Source organism: Nycticebus coucang, chromosome 16, assembly GCF_027406575.1.
Source record: "Nycticebus coucang isolate mNycCou1 chromosome 16, mNycCou1.pri, whole genome shotgun sequence".
Lineage (NCBI taxonomy): Eukaryota > Metazoa > Chordata > Mammalia > Primates > Lorisidae > Nycticebus > Nycticebus coucang.
Genome location: NC_069795.1, coordinates 60,667,219 through 60,687,704, shown reverse-complemented (window position 1 = coordinate 60,687,704; position 20,486 = coordinate 60,667,219). Strand labels below are relative to the sequence as shown.

The 20,486-nt window shown below is 39.9% G+C and overlaps 1 protein-coding gene across 2 annotated transcripts in view; it reads right to left on the bottom strand.

Moving 5' to 3' along the window:
• PLCXD2 (phosphatidylinositol specific phospholipase C X domain containing 2) overlaps positions 1–20,486 on the bottom strand; it is a 61,462-nt gene that overhangs the window by 13,648 nt on the left and 27,328 nt on the right. For both annotated transcript variants that reach the window (XR_008374979.1, XM_053565791.1), the window contains exon 2: positions 6,220–6,680. Coding sequence is in view for 1 of the 2 variants with exons in the window: in XM_053565791.1 (XP_053421766.1) it covers positions 6,220–6,680 (461 nt within the window). In the remaining variant the exon portion in view is untranslated. The remainder of the gene's footprint in view (positions 1–6,219; positions 6,681–20,486) is intronic.

Sequence of the window (20,486 nt, the reverse complement as noted above, 5' to 3'; positions counted from 1 at the left end):
GAATGCTATCATGGGGCACCATACAAGAATTACCATTTCTTAAGAAAATAATTAAACAATGATTTACCGAGCACTTGCTGTATGTCTGACTCGAAGATAATCTTAACTTTTTTTCTTTTTGTCATGAATACCTTTGAAAGTATGGTAAAATCATGGACCCCCATCTCAGAATTAAATTTTAAATGAATGCATAAAATTACATAGACAGGATTAGAAAGGAAATCAATAATATGGAAATGTATAGATTCCTGTTCATCATCATAATGGGTAATGGATACAGAATAATCCAATCATTCTCTAGTGAGAAAGATCTTGGTTACTATCTTTTTGAAAAAAATATATAGAAACCTAATGATATATGTGTATCAGGGCTGATTTAATCATTTTCCACTGATGATCATTTTGGTGGTTACTTATGTGGGTAAGGAATAGGCTGAGAATGTATGCCCCAATTGTTGTGAGTACTGTGCCATGACCACAAGCTCTATGGCTGTCTCTATGGGTTGTGACAAAGATTCCTCATGGCTGTTCCCAAACTGATTTAAGCACTCTTCCATGTGGTTATGAGGTCTATAATTGCATCTATGTGTTGTGAGCGTAGAGACCAATGTGCGTATAGAGGATATTCCATATAATTAATAAGATGTGCTTAGTATATGCCAAGAAAGCCAACCATGACTGAATGATAAATATGTGATTTATATAAAACATTGCATGAGGCCCAAGCATGGACCAATATTGATGACTGGTCACCATCATTAATAAATCCCAGATGATGAATCATATATGTTTGAAACTGAGAGGTCCAAAACAAAAGAAAATCTCACCTATTGACTCTATTGGAAATGATCCTTAGACAGATGTTAAGCATACGTAAAGTTCATAATCTTAAGTCTTTGTCTTCATGGGTCTCGATTTTATTGTTATAATTGTCTGTATTAAAATTATAAAAAGAATCAATAAGCAAATATAAATAAGGGAAAAATACGGAAATATAGCTATCAATGTATTAAGTTTGTAATAAATTAATGTAGTGCTTCATGATAAATGCAGAAATAAAAATGCTTTGTTGGAGTCTAGTAAGTCCTGCAATTTTGAGTTAGTGATGAACATAGGTGGTATTTTAAGGTAGCTGTAATAACTGAAACATGATTTGGACATATTTATGAAGAAAAAGTAAGAGTCAGTGCGTCACTGCCTGATCTCACAATCAACAGGCATATTAATTTTCAGTGAAATGTTAGTAAAAATTGTTGAACTGAATGTAATTTTCCCATCCAAATTTACAGACTTCTTAAATTCTACCTATAAGTATCCCCTGGGGAATCTTTGGGCTTCAAGAACAGAGCTGTCTTGATAGAGGGCTCTTCAAGCCTTTCCTGAAAAGCTCCCATGGTGGCCATGAGTCCTAAGAAGCAGTTTAAGATGCTACCCACAGTGCCATAGCTTCAAATACTTCCTCACTTGGTTGGCCAGTGAGGTCTAAAAGTTATGTCTCACTTAGCTCCTGGAGTTGAGAAAAAAGGTTGAACTAATTTGTAAGTAAATAGATTTTCAATTCTGCATGCTGACTCTGAATGAAATTGCCCTTCCCAGGAGGGGGAGAGTGCCCCACTTGAGACAGGGAAGACTTTGTAGAGGCACTGGGCCTCCACCGGGGACTGCTCAGGATGGTGGCCATTTTGAAAATAATTAGCAAAGCACATTCACAGCATTAATTAGTTTCTGGGAGGCGGCTTTGGGACAGGGAATTGCTATTTTGATCGTCCCAGTTCAGAATTCTGCTGTGCGGGTCTCTAGAAGGAATATTTTTCCCCCTCTTGGGCACCAGGAATCTCTTCCTGGAGGAATGTCTGGTATGTGTTTATGCTGCCTGGGCCGCAATCCTCACATAGCTGGCCACTGAGCATAACCCTCTGGGCACCAAGAACAGGCACTCTCAATGTCATCTTGTTTTCAGTGTGTGTTTAGCTTGTGACTGAGGTGCCTGACTAACTACTCCTGAAGGCCTGGAGCTGAGGAGAGCCAGGCTGGGTGCTGAACTGGGTAATGGCTGTTCTTGTTGTTTTTAATGGTTTTGAGTAATGTCTGACTGACTGCTAATGATGTCTGTGGTAAACACTTGTGTTAATGAGGTCAATCCCAGGCTCGTCATTGTAAGCAGATTGCCTGAGAGAGCCAGGAGGATTTCCTCCTGGCAGTGTAATTGGCTAGTTGGGAAGGCTGGGGCTGGAGAAGAAAGCCGGTGGGGAGGCAAGAGGCTGTGTGGCCCAGGGACAGCCCCCGTTGGGCCATATCCCATGTGGCTTGGCCCTGGTCCGTGAGTCAGGGAATGAGAGGACAGGGCTGTTCTTCACTGTGCTTGGGAAGAGGTGCACAAAGTGCAAGTAATCCAAATGGGGCTTTATGTCTTCCCTTCAGAGTCTTCCTGAGCATTCTGATTCTGAAGGTTACACAGAGAACTTCTGCTTATACAGAAGCTGAACTTGCAAAACAACTCTGTGTACAAGGACCTAGGTGCATGGACTCTTCCCAGGGCCTGTTTTGATCTCCCTCCCCATCTTGCTCTGCTGTATTTTTCTTTGAAATGCTCTCTCCTCCTACTCAGCAGGTCATGTTCAGTTTTTTACTCAGATTACAAATCTCATTTCCTTTTAGAACTATTCCTTGATGGATCTCTCCTTATTCTGATCATTCCTTTACTGTGGAACTCTGGAAGACAGAATATTCCAGCTTTCAATTGAGTTATTATAAACCCCTTTTTCTCTTATAGTACAGAATATTTGAGACAGTTTTATCTTGTAATTGTCTATCAATTGTTTTGTATGTCCCTAGTATAAGCATTAAGATCCTAAATACTTCCAAAATGTAGCTTTAATCTTTTAACTCATTGTACCCTCAAAACTCATAGCCATTAAAGTACAAATAAATACATACCTGTGAGCTGTGATGTAGTTGCATGTTATGTTAATGAAATTTGACTGAATGGTAGTGCATATCTTGCTATTAAACTGTGGTAATAAAATGCCCAGGGGGGTTTCATGCAAGGCTGCTCATTATATAATGAATATTTAAAGGATCCTGACCCAGCAGGGGGAGATGACTGGTGAGTCTGAGATCTCTTTGTTTAGCTTTTAAGAGGAGATGTGGCAGGGAAAACACAAGGAAGAAAACTGGGATGGAGTGACTTTAGGATTTCAATCGACGACATTTTTTACTTCTGATATGTTATCACAGTCTTTCTTTTATAACTGTAGGAACCTTGGGAACTGGATGACACAATCACAAATCTATGATAGATCACCACCCAGATGCTATAAATTCACTATCCACACTATTTATTATATCTTTTACTCGTGCAGATGTCTAAACAGTTTGGTATGCCAACCCATTCAGAATACTATTTGTGTACCAAGTTATGAAATTATATCTGTACTCAAATTTAACCTTACCTGAATCCCAAAACTCAAAAGCCCTCTTATGGATCGCCATCCATTTCTCCCATTTTGCTCTCCAAGATCCTTTGATAATAGGGGCTCATTAATAAAAATAAAGTGTTTCATTAGCCTAATTATGATACCAGCTGCAAAAATCATGAAGATGTGTAAACAGCACTCAAGAGAATATCAGAAGCTGTAGGAACTTTGGGAAGCCAGGAAGCCTGTGATTGAATCCCGGTTCACTAACGAGGATTTTAAGTTATGGCCAGTTTTCTCTTGGGCAAATTGCTTAATTTCTCTATGCCTCAGTTTCTTCATCTATAAAATGGGGATAATAACAAGATAACTATCTCCTAGAGGTGTTGAGAGGATGAAATAGGTTGTTAAGCCATGTACCTAGCACATTATAAAGTTTTAAATAAATGTTAGTAGTAGTTGTTATTATCAACTGGAAAAAAAAATCTTTCCAAATCAGAACTGAACAGATATAAACTTAGGTTTAGTGGGGAGAGGTATGATAAATATTTGGCAAAATATTACTTAAAGAATTTTAGTGAGAGAAATGACTTAGGTGTACTTTAACAGACACTACGAGTTAACTCAGAGGGAGTCACTTTTAGGGGTGTGCAAAACAACCTGGTACTCCCAGGTACTCAGGCTGAGCCTGGGAGTTATCCTTGAGTCCTCACTTTCATACCCCCAATCTTATCCATTACAATAATCCTGTTAGCTCCACCTTCTGATAAATTCAATATCTAATCACTTGCCAGCAACTGCTGGGTTCCTTACTTCTGGCCACGCCCCTGGCCGTGGTCTCCTCCGCACAACCGGAAGGATCCCATTAAGACCTAAGTCAGGGAAGACTTCCAACTTGGGTCTTCCCCAAGAGCACCACAAGTTCTGGTGATTTTTACTTCTTCTGTATTCTTTTCTGTCTAATAAATCCTGTCTTACCACTGGAACAACAACAACAAAAAAGACCTAAGTCAGGCCACAGCCCCTGTGCTCACAATTCTCTGCACTCAAGTAAAATCCAGTGTCCTTACTGGCCTTCAGTCCTCACACTACCACCTGTCATCTCTCTGGCCTCCTCTTGCTGCTCTACCCTCACCTTTCTCCAGCCCGTGGGCCCTGCTTGTCCTCAAGGATGGCAGGGACGTTCCTGCTTTATGGCCTTTTGCACTGGCTACTTTTCCAACCCATAGAGCCTGCTGCCCTCTAACCACATTTGAGTTTTTCTTTTTTCACAGCTTTATCACTTTCTAGCGTTATATCGCTCATACATATTTTTATATGCATGCGTGCACACACACACACCCCACATCACTATTATCTGTGCTTTGTTACCTTCCATCTGACTAAAAGCCCCATTAGGACAGGGTATCTTATTTTGTTTTATTTACTGATTTACCTCTGGTCCTTAGAAAGCTGCTTGGTACATACTTGGAATTTAATAAATATTTTCTTTTCTTTTTTAAGGTAGAGTCTCACTTTGATGCCCTTGGTAGAGTGCTGTAGTGTCACAGCTCACGGTAACCTCAAACTCTTGGGCTCAAGCAATTCTCTTGCCTCAGCCTCTCACATAGCTGGGACTATAGGTGCCCGCCACAATGCCTGGTTGTTTTTAGAGATGGGGTCTTGCTCTTGTTCAGGCTTGTCTTGAACCTGTGAGCTAGTTCAGCCTCCGAGAGTGCTAGGATTATAAGCGTGAGCCACGGTGCCTGGCCATGAATATTTTCAAGTGAATAATCTTTAACTAATTTTTAATCAAAAGCTCCTTCTTGGGTTTAAAAATATCTGCCTCTGAGATGTGTTGGTTAATTCATCTACTGAACAAGTGAGCAACTTTACGCAAAACGTGTTTGTTTGTTTTCCCAAAGAGAGTCTAAATTGGAGGCTGCCCTTTCTTGTCATCATTGGGGATCAGAATGGAACCCTTCTGAGGCCCACATTCCTTTTCCTGAGTATGTTCTTTGTGGGCTTAGGTTTGGGGGCTCTTCTCAATTTAAGCCGCCCAGGGAAAGCTATCCTAGGTTACAGCCCTTTCAACAGGTTCTTCTTTCCTTCAATCTTTCTCCCTCTATGAGCCAAATTCTACAAAGAAGGCCTTTTAAAATATTAACTCGCCTGAAATGAATCACTTCATATGCCTCTGTCAGCTAATGCTTTTCCTTAATCAGTCAATACCTTTGTAAGACAGAACAGACTATCCCTGGGAGTAAGGAGGAGGGGGAAAATGGACCTTATGGGAGATAGAATGGTAATGACCAACTGGCCCAATTTCACAACTTTTGGGGGGATGGTTTAGGCCAGGCATTCAAAGTTAATTTACATGTCAAGCAAGTCTCTGGACAGGTTTCGGGGGTATCAAACCTTTTTTCTTTTCTGCAGTGTACTGGGAAAATAAGAGTTGTCTTGGTCCACATATTAAATATATAAACACTAAAGAAAGCTGATTAGCAAAAGAAAAGGTCTGTGCACATCTTTTCTCTAAATGCAACACCACAGATAAGCAAAACAGTCCTCAAATCATCTGCAGGCATCCAGGCCACAAGATGGACCCTCCTGCTATAAATATTTGGCAAGTGTTAATGCCAGCCCTTGAAGCTATTCTAGAGCCCAGGAACCAGTTTGTGTATGTTCAGTGCTCCAAATGATCCACAGTGCCCAGCCTAAGAGCCCTGGGTTGGCCTATCTTATAGTTGGTGATACCAAAGTTGGAGAGGGAATTAAGTATTGCCCCTACAAGCCCTTAGAAGCTCATCTCTCCGGCTCCTACCTGGCACTTCTTCTCCCACAGGTTTCGCAGTGTCATACTCTCCACACTGCAGGCTGGACACAGCTTGTTTCCAAAGGCCTCCTGGATCCGCAGAATCAGGCATTTGTGATGGGCCTCATCCATGGCATAGAAGTGGTTAAAATCCAGGAAGATAATCTCTCTCGGGTGCTGCGTAAGAAATGAGTCAATCTCTGTCAGCCCATCCCAGACCTTAATGCCAAAAAGCCCGTGGATGAAATAGATCTCCTGATCCACATCCCCTGGTTTGGAGGACACACGAAGGTCGAAATAGCGGATCCCAGCTTCTAGTTGTTCCCGGAATGTCAGGTTCTGAGTCACAGACCATTTCTTCATTAGCTTTTTTACCAAGGAGATCCTGGCGAGGCGTTTGATAGCTGGAGTTTGGTCAGGCCCCACTGGGGACTTTTCGTCTACCCAGTAGCTGAAGGAATCATGGGAGCCTATACAAAGCAATAAAGATAAGGATAGCAGATGAAGAAAGAGTTGGGAAAAATAAGAATTCATAAGAGAAAAATAAACAACTAAATACATGCAAAAATTGTAAAGGAATTGTAAACTGCAAAAATTTGTAAGCTAGCTAAGAATGAAACACAAATAAAAGTAATATGGTCTTGGGTGGTGCCTGTGGCTCAAAGGAGTAGGGTGCCAGCCCCATATGTCAGAGGTGGCAGGTTCAAACCCAGCCCTGGCCAAAAATTGCAAACAAAAAAAAAAAGTAATATAGTCTTATTAGCAGCTTGTTAAGCCTACGGTAATACTAAAGTTATTATATATTGCCCATGTAAGGTAAATTAATAAATAATCTTTTAGAAAGCTATTCAAAATAGGAGCTTTAAAATACTCATTATCATTTGATCTAATAATTTTACCTTAGGAAAGCTATTCAGAGGAAATAAATTCTTTGAAAAAACAAAGACATGTGGAAAAATGTTCATAATAGAGATAAAATGGAGGCTGTTTCAACGTCCTGGTAGAAGACTACTAAACTGTGGCATATCTACTTAGTCATGCTGCAGTTGAAACAAAGGGTGTGAAAACACTGTGCCTATTTCAGTGATATGGGGATCGGCATGTCAATTTTAGGAAAGGCAGAACTTGAAAACTTGCCTCTTTTTTTATGCTTTTAAAATATAAAAAGCACAAATTAAAAATAATAATTGTACATAATATTTTACTATTGTAAAAATTTGAGTCAGTTGGAATGATTTCTTAACAGACCACATAAACATTTTGATGAGCTCAACTCAGGGTAGTTAATATGTCCCTCTGTTTAAATTCGTAACTTCATAAGCCAAAACTGATACTAAATGGTTCAAATGCACACTCTGCTCTTCTGCCTTAAAAAACAAGCTGGAAGGGTGAACTGTTCTGTAAATGTCTGTTATGTCCATGTGGTCTATAGTGGAGGTTAATTCTGATGTTTCTTTGTTGATTTTCTGTCTAGATGATCTGTCCAGTGCTGACAGGAGGCACTGAAGTCCCAGCTATTACTGTATTGAAGTCTATTGCTCTCTTCAGTTTGAATACTATTTGTCTTCCATATCAGGGGGCTCCAGGGTTGGATGCATATATGTTTATAATTGTTATATTCTCTTATTGAGATGATGACTTTATCATTATATAATGACCATCTTTGGTTTTTTTTTTTTGCTTTAAAGTCTATTTTGTCTGATATAAGTATAGCTACTTCTGCACACTTCTGCTTTCCATCTGCATAAAATATTTTTGTGTGTCTTTATACGTGAAGTGAGTCTCTTGTAGGCAGCAAATAGTTATATCTTTTTTTTCTCCATTCAGTCAGTCTATAGCTTTTAATTGGGGAATTCAAACCTTTACATTTATGGATGTTATTGATAGGTAAGGTCTTACTCCTGTTATTTTGTTGATTGTTTTCTAATTGTTTTGTATATCCCTTGTTCCTTTTTCCCTCTTTTATTGTTTGCCTTTGCCAGAAGAAAATATGGGGGAAATGGTTCAGGACATTGGTTTAGGCAAAGATTTCATGGCTAAGACTTCAAAAACACAGGAAACACAAACAAAAACAGACAAATGGGCCTATCTTACACTGAAGGCTTTTCCATAGCAAAGGAAGCAATCAACAGAGTGAAGAGACAATTTGAAAAATGAGAGAAAATATTTACAAATTATTCATCCAGCAGGGTACTAATGTCCACAATTTACAAGAAACTCAAATTAGTCAACAGCATAAAAAGAAAATCCAATTAAAAAGTGGGCAAAGGAACTGAATATACACTTTTCAAAAGAAGACATACAAATGGCCACAAACATATGAAAAAATATCCAATATCACCAATTATCATGGAAATACAACCCCCAGTTAGAGTTGACTATTATCAAAAAGATAAAAAAATAACAAATGCTTGTGAAAATGTGAAGAAAAGGGAATTATGAAACACGGTTTAGTGGTAACTCCAATTAAGATAGCCATAGCTCAGTGGTTAGGGTGCTGGCCACATGCTCTGGGCCAGGTGGGTTTGAACCTGGCCCAGGCCTGCTAAACAAAAAAGAAAATAGCTGGGTGTTGTGGCAGGCGCCTGTAGTCACAACTAGCTACTAGGAGGCTGAGGCAAGAGAATCACTTATGCCTAAGAGTTTGAGGTTGCTGTGAGCTGTGACACCACAGCACTCTGCCGGGGTGACATAGTGAGACTCTGTCTCAAAAAAAAAAAAGTTTAGTCATTAAGGAAAATAGCCTGAAGGTATCTCAAAAAAACTAAAAATAATAGCTACCTTATAATCCTATAATTGCACTACTGGGTATTTCTCCAAAGGAAGGGAAGTCAGTGTGTCAAAAGGCTGTCTGCACTTTCATGTTTACTGAAGCACTAACTCATAGCAGCAAAAATATGGCATCAGTTTAAACGTCTGTCAACGAGGAATTGATTTAAAAATATGACACACACACACACAATGGAATTCTATTTAGCTATAAAAAAGAATAAAATCTTGTCATTTGAGGCAACATGGATAAGCCTGAAGGATATTATATTAAGGAAAATAAGTTAGGCACAGGAAGCTAAATTCATATGTGAAAGCTAAAAACTTTTTTTAGCATGGGGAGAGGATGGGTAACAGATACAAAATTACAGCTAGACAGGAGAAATGAGTTGTGGGGTTCTACAGCACTGCAGGGTGAATATAGCTAAATAGGATTATTGTATATTTTCGAAGAGCTAAGGGAGAATTTTGAAAGTTAACACAAAGAAAAGATAAATGAGGTGACAGATATGTTAATTACCTAATTTGATTGCTATCAAATGTATCAAAATATCACTCTGTATCCCATAAATATGCATGATTATTATTATGTGTCAACTAAAAATAAAAGGTGAAGAGGAAAAGTTAGATATTCTCCCAGACATCTTGTTATGAAGGTTGTCCTGTTATGAAGAATGGATAACCACGATAGGCACATTTCCAAATACATTGAGGAAATGTTCCAATGGTAACTATTTTTAGGTGAAATCATCTTTAGCAAGTATCTTTCATTTTGTCATTGGTTTCTATCCAGTGTCAGTCATCGTTATATTTATTATCCACTAACTCATGCAGTAGACTAGTCTGGTTGGTGCTGTGACTGGCTCTGAGGTTGGCTTCTCCACAGATGAGGCTGCAGTTTGCAAGCAAAATCAGTAAGGAAAATGTCTTTGTTCTGACACTACTAATTTTGTTCTTACTTCTTGTATTCACACTAGTTTATTGTCACCAGTTTTCCATTATTACTACATTTTAGAGCAGGCATTTCATACGTAATGTAGAATTTTACAAAACTCTTTATGTGGTATTATTTCCATTTTCTTGAAAATCATTCTGTGATGGATTTTTACTAATTTATCTTCTAGAAATAAAGTGAGAAAAAGAAAAAAAGTGACAAATAATGCTTGCAGTGGGAACATTGAAGATATCTCGTAAGCATTAGGAAAAGCCTATTTATTAATCCTTTGCCAAATTGAATTTTGCAAGTGAGAATATTACCAGCATATTTCAGGTAAAAAAATGCCATTACTAAGGGAAATGTGGAGCAAGTCCCGCTGGATGTTCCACATTGGTTGTCTCTGTTAATGAGATTCACTGCATACTTGCCTGATGCTCTGCTTCCTTTGGCTGTACAGAAAAAAACAAATTTGTATACCTCCTCACTGAGAGATTTATTATAAATGCATTCTATATGGATGGTGGACAGCCAGTTTTCTTTTTTTTAATTGTATTAACAGCCCAGCTGTTCAGGATTTAGTGGGTAATACAGTGCAAGGCACATATTGAACTTAATTCTTCCCTGGGCATCAGGGAATAGCTGTTATCCAAGCATGGAAGAGAGACGAATCCCCTCCGGTGTTCTCTCATTGATGCTGAGCCCATTTCATCTCCAGAGGGAGATGTGCTAACAACCTCCAACACTTTTCTCCATGTCTGAGGACTCTGCAGAAATGTGACACCGATGGGACCCCAGGGACCATTCTGAATCCACAGAGACATACGTGGAATGCAGCTCATCCCACAAAGAAGGAGAAAGTGTACACTCCCTGAGAACCCTGAGCTTTTCTTTACCTCTTTGCTCCCTTTTCATTTTCCTGGCCCCACCTTATCCTTCTCATATCCTGCGCCCAGCACCTTCTCTACCTCCTCTTCTCCCCTCCACCTCCTCTTCCCCTTCACCTTCATGGCACAGGACAGAACAAAGGAGAAGATTGCTGGCTGTTTCATAGGGATTGCCAGCGATTGCCCTCTATAGGCCGATACCAGTCAAATCCAGCCATCACTCCCTCATTAACCACTATCAATACTTTTGCCCTTCTACTTAAAGCTTTTGCCTCATATAGAGTGGGTGAAATAACATTCAAGTTCTTAAGTGCATTTAATTATTTCTTTTTGGAAAAACAGGCTGAAAATGTCCACTCTTCTCCCGCATATCCAATATTTATACTATACAATTTGCAAATAGTACTTACAAAAAGAAAATCCTAATATTTTACAATCCAAATTCATTATCAAACTTTCCTCTCTTGTTCTCCACAACTCATGGAAATTATTTTATTCTCTATAAACAGCAATTCTTCCCTTCTGGTCTGGGATGTATGAATAGCATACAAGCACTTCCCCAGAAGATGAGAAAATGACTCTGTACCACTAGTCTTTCTTTGCCTTATTCTCTAGGACAGCTCCCTGGGAACTGGAAGGGATAGCAGTTTGATGCATTTTGGTCTGTCTTATGATAGGGTAGGAAAACAGTTTGGAACAGAACCCTGCTCTGATTGCTGCCACTAAAAGCCTCTTTGCTGTTACTACCTGACTTTACTTAGGCACCTTCACTCACCCCTCTCTAGGGTTCCTTTATCTCTGTCTAAAGTTGACTTAAGTGCCAAGCTTTTGTCTTAAAACAAAGCAAAGCCCTTTTCCTCACATCTTATCCTATAGGCTATTGTCTTCTTTCTTCCTTGCTGTCAAATTCTTGAAAATGTGGGCCAGTCCTGCTGCCTTTGTCTGCTGTGACCTGCTCACTCCTTCCCATCCCAGGTCACCTCCTACCTTTCTGTCCCTACTCTTGATTCTGACAACAGCTTTCTATGCCAATGACTATTCTTGGTGTCTCTGAGGGCTTCTCCTGGAATCTTGCATTCTCTTGTGCTTAGTGGATACTTCTGCATACTTCTAGGTGTTTCCATCCTTCCTCAACCACTCTCCTTCCTTCTTCTTTTCTCTCTCTCTTTTTCTTTTTTGAGACAGCGTCTTCCTTTGTCACTGTGGATAAAGTGCCATGGTGTCATAGCTCACTGCAACCTCAAATGCTTGGGATCAAGAGATTCTCTTGCCTCAGCTTCCTGAGTAGCCGGGACTACAAGCACCCACCACAATGCCTGGCTATTTTTAGAGACGGGGGTGTGGGTTCGTGCTCTGGCTCAGGCTGGTCTTGAACCCCTGAGCTCAGGCAATCCACCCGCCTCCACCTCCCTGAGTGCTGGGATTACAGGCGTGAGCCACGCACCTGGCCTGCCTTTTCTCCCTTTTCCTCCTTGTCTCTCAATTTAAATGTTTTCTGAGGACCTGTTCTCTTCCTTTGCCCGCTGTCAGAGACTTCATTCTCTGCCCCTGTTTACCCCAGCACTCTGATGCAGATGACCTCGAGAGCCTCATTTCTAGCCCAGGCTCTCCCACCTTCCTGCGGTGACCTGCCACCTGCCTGATGGCCTGCTCACACAGCAAATTGCATATTTTCAAGGTCTAGCTACTCCTGCTGGCCTTCTCTCTCCCACAAATTGCCTCTCCTGGATTTCTGCCAATAGCTCATTCATTCAAACTTGAAATCTTAAATCTTGGATTCTACTTAAATTCTTCCTCTTCCTGACCCCTTTCATCCAATAGATACCAGAATTTACATTTGACCTTTGCAACACAACTTTAACCTTCAACTGCCACTCTTCTCATTGATACACTCATTCCTGCCAAATAAGCAGGACCAAACCCCCCTGACTGGGGTCCTTTCACTCCAGCCTCTAATTTATTCATACTCTAAAGGTAGTTTTCTTAAGATATAGTTCTGATTATGACAGTTCCCTCCCACCTCCCTAATCAGGTTCAAATTATTCTAAACACTGGGGTTTAGAACCCTCTTCAATATGGCTCCAACACATTAGTGCAGACGCATCTCTCACCAGGCTCTTGCATGTAGCCTGGCAACTGTTGGTGAGCAGTAACTGTAGGGAGGCAGGCCTCTCCGGACTCTGTTCACTTTCTTTTCCTGATACCTTTTTTCAACTCAAATCAGTCTATATCTTCTGCCCAACATTTACAACTCACAATGAATAAGTTGCTTACTCTGTCTTAGCTTCCTCATCTGTAAAAGGGGCATAATATTACCTAATGTCACAAAATGGTTACAAATAGTGAAATGTATACAAAGTACTCACAACAATGCTGACACTTCGTGAGGAACTATAATTACTATTATTATATATTAGCCATTCTTTATTAGTTGGAAACCAGAGGGTGAAGCGCTGGTTAAATGAAGCTGCTTACCTTAAATACTGAGGATCTGGAGGAATTTCTGCTTTACACCTTATTCATTGTCCCTTTCCATCTCTTTGGCTGACATGCAGATGACAGCTTAGTGTACACTCTGTTGACTGCAGCTACCAGTCTCTTGATCATGGCCTAAGCTTCATCATCGCCCACTTCTAAAACATTAGCATTTAATTTCCTGCATTTTAATCATAAGTCCCTTTATTTCTGCCTCATTGCAAGTCTCTCTCTCCCTTGACTTCTGTATTTCCCCCTAATCTGAGAGGCCAGCATTGGCTTTACTTCATCCTTCAGCTGTATCCAAGGGCATTCGCTTGCCACTTTCATATGATTATCAATTATAATCATCTGAAAGCTGTTGAGGCACATTGCCTGTCTATATGTGCGGAACATGTATATAGCCCAAAATGAGCATTGAGCATGGAAATATTAATATGATATTTCTAACACACATATATGTATATATATATATATTTTTTTTCTTCAGTTTTTGGCCAGGGCCAGAGTTAGAACCCGCCACCTCTAGTACATGGGGCCAGTGCCCTACTCATTGAGCCACAGGCGCCACCTTCTAACATATTTTTTCTTCTTTTTCTGTTTTTTATTAAATCATAGCTGTGTACATTAATGTGATCATGGGGCACCATACACTGGTTTTATAGACTGTTTGACACATTTTCATCACACTGGTTAACATAGCCTTCCTGGCATTTTCTTAGTGATTCTGTTAAGACATTTATATTCTACATTTACTAAGTTTCACACGTACCCTTGTAAGATGCACCGCAGGTGTAATCCTACCAATCACCCTCCCCCCTCTTTCCCCTCCCTCTCCCCGTTCCCCATAGTCTTAGGTTATAACTGGGTTATAGTTTTCATATGAAAGCCATAAAATAGTTTCATAGTCAGGCTGAGTACATTGGATACTTTTTCTTCCATTCCTGAGATACTTTACTAAGAAGAATATGTTCCAGCTCCATCCGTGTACACATGAAAGAGGTAAAGTCTCCATCTTTCTTTAAGGCTGCATAATATTCCATGGTGTACATATACCACAGTTTATTAATCCATTTGTGGATCGATGGGCACTTGGGCTTTTTCCATGACTTAGCAATTATGAATTGGGCTGCAATAAACATTCAGGTACAAGTATGTTTGTTATAATGTGATTTTTGGACTTCTAGGTATATATCTAGTAGAGGAATTATAGGATTGAATGGCAGATCTATTTTTAGATCTCTAAGTGTTCTCCAAACATCTTTCCAAAAGGAATATATTAATTTGCATTCCCACCAGCAGTGCAGAAGTGTTCCCTTTTTCCACATCCATGCCAACATCTCTGGTCTTGGGATTTTGTGATATGGGCTAATGTTACTAGAGTTAGATGATATCTCAAAGTAGTTTTGATTTGCATTTCTCTGATGATTAAGGATGATGAGCATATTTTCATATGTCTGTAGGCCATGTGCCTGTCTTCTTCAGAGAAGTTTCTCTTCAAGTCCCTTGCCCAGCCTGCAATGGGACCACTTGTTCTTTTCTTGCTTATACGTTTGAGTTCTCTGTGGATTCTGGTTATTAAACTTTGTCGGAGATATAACCTGCAAATATCTTCTCCCATTCTGAGGGCTGTTTGCTTGCTTTACTTACTGTGTTCTTGGCTGTGTAGAAGCTTTTTAGTTTGATCAGGTCCCAGTAGTGTCTTTTGGAAGCTGCTTCAATTGCCCAGGGGGTCTTCCTCAAAAAATACTCGCCCAGACCGATTTCTTCAAGGGTTTTCCCTGCACTCTCTTCTAGTATTTTTATAGTTTCATATCTTAATTTTAAATCTTTAATCCAGTGAGAGTCTATCTTAGTTAATGGTGAATGGTGTGGGTCCAGTTTCAGTCTTCTATAGGTTGCAGCCAGTTCATCCAGCACCATTTGTTAAATAGGGAATATTTTCTCCACTGAATATTTTAATTGGCTTGTCAAAGATCAAATAACGGTAAATAGCTGGGTTAATCTCTTGGTTCTCTATTCTGTTCCATACATCTACCTCTCTGTTTTTGTGCCAGTACCATGTGGTTTTGATTACTATCGATTTATAGTACAGTCTGAGGTCTGGTAGCATGATTCCTCCTGCTTTGTTTTTATTTCTGAGTAATGTCTCGGCTATTTGAGGTTTTTTCTGATTCCATATAAAACGAAGTATTATTTTTTCAAGATCTTTAAAGTATGACAGTAGAGGCTTAATAGGGATTGCATTAAAATTGTATATTGCTTTGGGTAGTATGGACATTTTAAAAATGTTGATTCTTCCCAGCCATGAGCATGGTATATTTTTCCATTTGTTAACATTTTCAGCTATTTCTTTTCTTAGAGTTTCATAGTTCTCTTTCTAGAGATCTTTCACATCCTCTGTTAAGCTCCCAAATATTTCATCTTCTTTGGCACTACTGTGAATGGAATAGAGTCCTTCACTGCTTTTTCAGTTTGACTATTATTGGTATATATAAAGGCTACAAATTTATGAATGTTGATTTTGTAACCTGAGATGCTGCTGTATTCCTTGATCACTTCTAAGAGTTTGTAGTAGAATCCCTGGTGTTTTCCAGATATACAATCATATCATCTGTGAAGAGCAAAAGTTTGATCTCTTCTGATCCTATATGAAAACTCTTTATTGCCTTTTCTTCCCTAATTTTGATGGCTAAAACTTCCATTACAATGTTAAAGAGCAGTGGAGACAATGGGCAGCCTTGTCTGGTTTTGATCTGAGTGGAAATGATTTCAATTTAACTCCATTCAATATGATCTTGGCTGTGGGTTTGCTACAAATGGCCTCTATCAGTTTAAGAAATGTCCCTTCTATACCAATTTTCTTAAGTGTTCTGATCATGAAGGGATGCTGGATATTAACAAAAGATTTTTCTGCATCAATTGTGAGAATCATATGGTCTTTGTTTTTTAATTTGTTTATGTGCTGAATTATACTTATAGATTTATGTATATTGAAACAGCCTTGAGACCCTGGGATAAAACAGAGTTGGTCGTGATGTATAATTTGTTTGATGTGTTGCTGGATTCTGTGTGTTAGGATCTTGTTGAATATTTTTGCATCTATATTTATTAGTGATATTGGTCTGTAATTTTCTTTTCCTGTTGGGTCATTTCCTGGTTTGGGGATCAGGGTGATGTTTGCTTCATAGAACGTGTTGGGTAGTCTTCCTTCTTTTTTTAATTTTGGAACAGGTTGAGTAATATAGGTATTAGTTCCTCTTTAAAGGTTTGGTAGAATTCTGACGTGAAGCCATCAGGTCCTGGGCTTTTCTTTTTAGGGAGATTTTGTATGGTTGATGGTATTTCAGAACTTGATATTGGCCTGTTCAACATTTCCACTTGATTCTGGCTAAGTCGTGGAAGGTGATGTGCTTCTAACTATTGGTCAATTTCCTTCAGATTTTCATATTTCTGAGAATAAAGTTTCTTGTAATATTCATTAAGGATTTTTTTAATTTATGAGGAGTCTGTGTTATTTTGTCTTTGTCATTTCTGATTGATGAAAATAGAGATTTTACTCTTTTTTTCCTAGTTAGGTTAGCTAAAGGATTAAAAACCAACTTTTTGATTTATTAATCTGTTGTATAATTCTTTTGTTTTCAATTTCATTTAATTCTGCTCTAATTTTGGTTATTTCTTTTCTTCTACTGTGTTTGGGGTTGGAATGTTTTTCCTTTTCCAGTTGCCTAAGATGTCCCATTAAGTTGTTAACTTCTGCTCTTTCCGTTCTCTTGACGAAGGCTTATAAATTTCCCTCTTAGGACTGCCTTTGTAGTATCTCAGAGGTTCTGATAATTCATGTCTTCATTGTTGTTTTGTTCCAAAAATTTGGCAATTTCCCTCTTAATCTCATCTATGACCCAGCTATCATTCAGCATAAGGTTATTTAACTTCCACGTTTTTGTATGAGTATGCAGATTCCTGTTATTACTGAGTTCAACTTTTACTCCATGGTGGTCCAAGAAGATGCAAGGAATAATTTCTATTCCTTTAAATTTACTGAGGTTAGACTTGTGACCTAAGATGTGATTGATTTTGGAGTATGTTCCATGGGCTGATGAGAAGTATGTGTATTTAGTTTTGTTGGGATGAAATGTTCTGTGGATGTCTGCTAAATCCAAATGTTGGATGGTTAGGTTTAAATCTAAAATTTCTTTGCTCAGCTTCTTATTGGAGGATCGATCCAACACTGCCAAAGGAGTGTTGAAATCTCCGACTATTATGGAGCTGGAGGAGATCAAGTTGCTCATGTCTATTAGAGTTTCTCTTATAAATTGAGGTGCATTCTGGTTGGGTGCATAAATATTAATAATTGTATCTCATCATTTTGAGTATTACCCTTAACAAATATGAAGTGACCATTCTTATCCTTCCTTACTTTTGTTGGTTTAAAGCCTATTGTGTCTGCAAATAGAATTGCAACACCTGCTTTTTTTTTGGCTAACATTTGCCTGAAATATGGATGAGCATCCTTTCACCCTGAGTCTATATATATCTTTTAAGGTAAGATGTGACTCTTGTATGCAGCAAATATCTGGCTTGAGTTTTTGTATCCAGTCAGCTAACCTGTGCCTCTTTAGAGGACAGTTTAAGCCATTTACATTAATGGAGACTATTGATAAGTCTGGTAAAATTTTGTGTATTGAGTTTTTCGAAAGTCCAGTGGACATTTTTAATCCTTTTGCTACTTGGAAGTTGGAGTTTGATCAAAAGTTTCAGAGTGAATTTACTTTTGTGGTAGAGGATTGGGTGGTCATTATGAAGGATAGGTCTGGGAATATCCTGAAGAGCTGGTTTGCTTATGGCAAATTTCTTCAACATATGAATGTCATTAAAGTATTTAATTTCTCCATCATAAATGAAACTCAGTTTCTGGATACTGGATCCAGGGCTGACAGTTATTTTGCTTTAGGAGATTAAAAGTCGATGACCACCCTCTTCTGGCTTGAAAAGTTTCAGCAGAGAGATCTGCAGTCATTTTAATATTCTTCCCTTTGTAGGTAATGGATTTCTTACGTCTGGCTGCTTTCAGAATTTTCTTCTTCATATTACCTTTAGTGAAGTTAATTATGATATGCCTGGGGGATGTCTTATTCAGACTGAGTCATGCTGGGGTTCTGAAACTATCTGCTATCTTAATTTCAGAATCTCTTGGCATGTCTGGAAAATTTTCTTTCATAATTTCACGGAGAAGAGCCTCTGTGCCTTGTGAGGCCACTTCAGCACTTTCAGGGATTCCAATGAGGTGGATATTAGCCTTCTTCGAATTATCACAGAGCTCTCTGAGAGAATGATCCATTTTTGTTCTCCATTTCTCTTCCTCTTTGAGAGTTTGGGAGTGTTCAAAAGCTTTGTCTTCAATGTCAGAAATCCTTTCTTCTGCTTGCTCTACTCTGTTACTGAGGGATTCTACTGCATTTTTCAGATCTTTGAGGGCTGCAAATTCTTGCTTCAGTGTGTAAAAATCTTTGGTGGGTTTGTCTTTAAATTCGTTAAATTCTTGAGACAACTTTTGAATTTCTCCTCCAATTTCTAACTCTGAATCAAGAGTAGGGACAGAAGGGTAGGAGGTGACCTGGGATGGGAAGGAGTGAGCAGGTCACAGCAGACAAAGGCAGCAGGACTGGCCCACATTTGAATTGTTCCTCGAATTTCTAATTCCAAATCTTCCTCCATTCTATTAATCTTGTTTGCAATCCAAATTCTGAATTTGATTTCTGACATCTCGGCCAGCTGTTTATGAATGGAATTTTCAGTTACATCTGCCATATCTTTCCTTGGGGGTTGGGGGGGTTGATCTATTCTGATTATTCATGTTACCAGAGTTTTTCTGCTGATTCCACCCCATGATTATTTTACATCATTTGACTTTTCCCCTGGAGCTTTGTTGAGGACCCGTACAGTGCTATGGCCTGAGAAACTGGGGACTTGCTTGGTGTGGTGGCGCTAAGTGGCTCTGTCTTGTTTTCAGCTGGTCTCTGTCTGACCCTAGTGAAACAGTTACTCTGGGTTGAAGTCTCAGCTGTGGAGAAATACCAGCAATTAAGTCACCCCGCCTCCACAGGTAACAATTGGAAAAGGTAAATCAAACCTTCCTACAACCACACACCCAGGGCACCACTTGGATAGTTCTCGGGTGATTGGCTCAGTTCAAAAGGTCCAAATCAATTGTCTCAGTCAGCATCTATCTCAGGTGGGAGAGTTTAAAAGGTCTCTGGCAACTAGATCACAGGAGTCTGCTGACAACTTAAGTATGACTTGCTCAGGTGCTCCGTGATGTCAGGAGGACCCACCCAGCAAATAGATTAGTCTGGGAAAGTTGATGCCTCCTTCCCCCCCTTGCACCTCTGTCACACCGAGTCACTGATATCCCAGCAGGGCTGTGACCCAGTTGCCTCCAATGAGCAGATACTCCAGGGGTTTACACCTGCCTGAATCACAAGGAAATCTATATCTGCTCGGCCAGGCCACTTCTCTCTGCCTCTATTCAGCAGGGGGAGGTGAGGCCTGATAACCTCGGTGCTTGATGGAGGCTAGGTGGTGTTCACTCATTTCTAGCCCCGCCCCTGATTGATGTTACTGACTGAACAGAACAACTTTGCGGAGTTTGTTTCTGTCCCTGTTAAATTCCCCTGCAGAAGAAAAGCTGTTTTGAGTTCACAGAACCTGTGCCTCAGGCCCTGTCTTTGCTGTTGCAAAGGTTTGTATTCACATCTCGGTTAGCTGTCAGTTCTAGCCTCCTGCACTCCTTTGTCTGTAGGCTGACGATACCCTGAGGTCCGGGTGGATCTTAGGCTAAGTAAAGCAGTCCTGTGGGTCAGCCCCACCCTGGGAGTCAGCCGGCACTATGTGTGCATTTTCTAGTCCCCGTGCTCCACCTAGGCTGGTACCGCCTCAGGCAAACCCTTTACTCATGGGGCCTGTGTTTCTGTCCCAGATCTGTTCCGTGGTGGTTGCCACCTGAGAAGATGCCCGGCCTCCTCCGGTTGCCCAGATAGACAGGGGGTGTAGCTTCGGAATATCTGGGGGTGAACCCTATTGTTGCCAAAAAATGGCTGCTTCTCTGTGCCTCGGGGCACCGCTGCTCCGGCGTGATTTCCTCTTAGCTGACCATCCTCTCACTCTCGTGCCACAGAGTCAGCAGTATACCAGCTGCAGTCCAGGCCCTG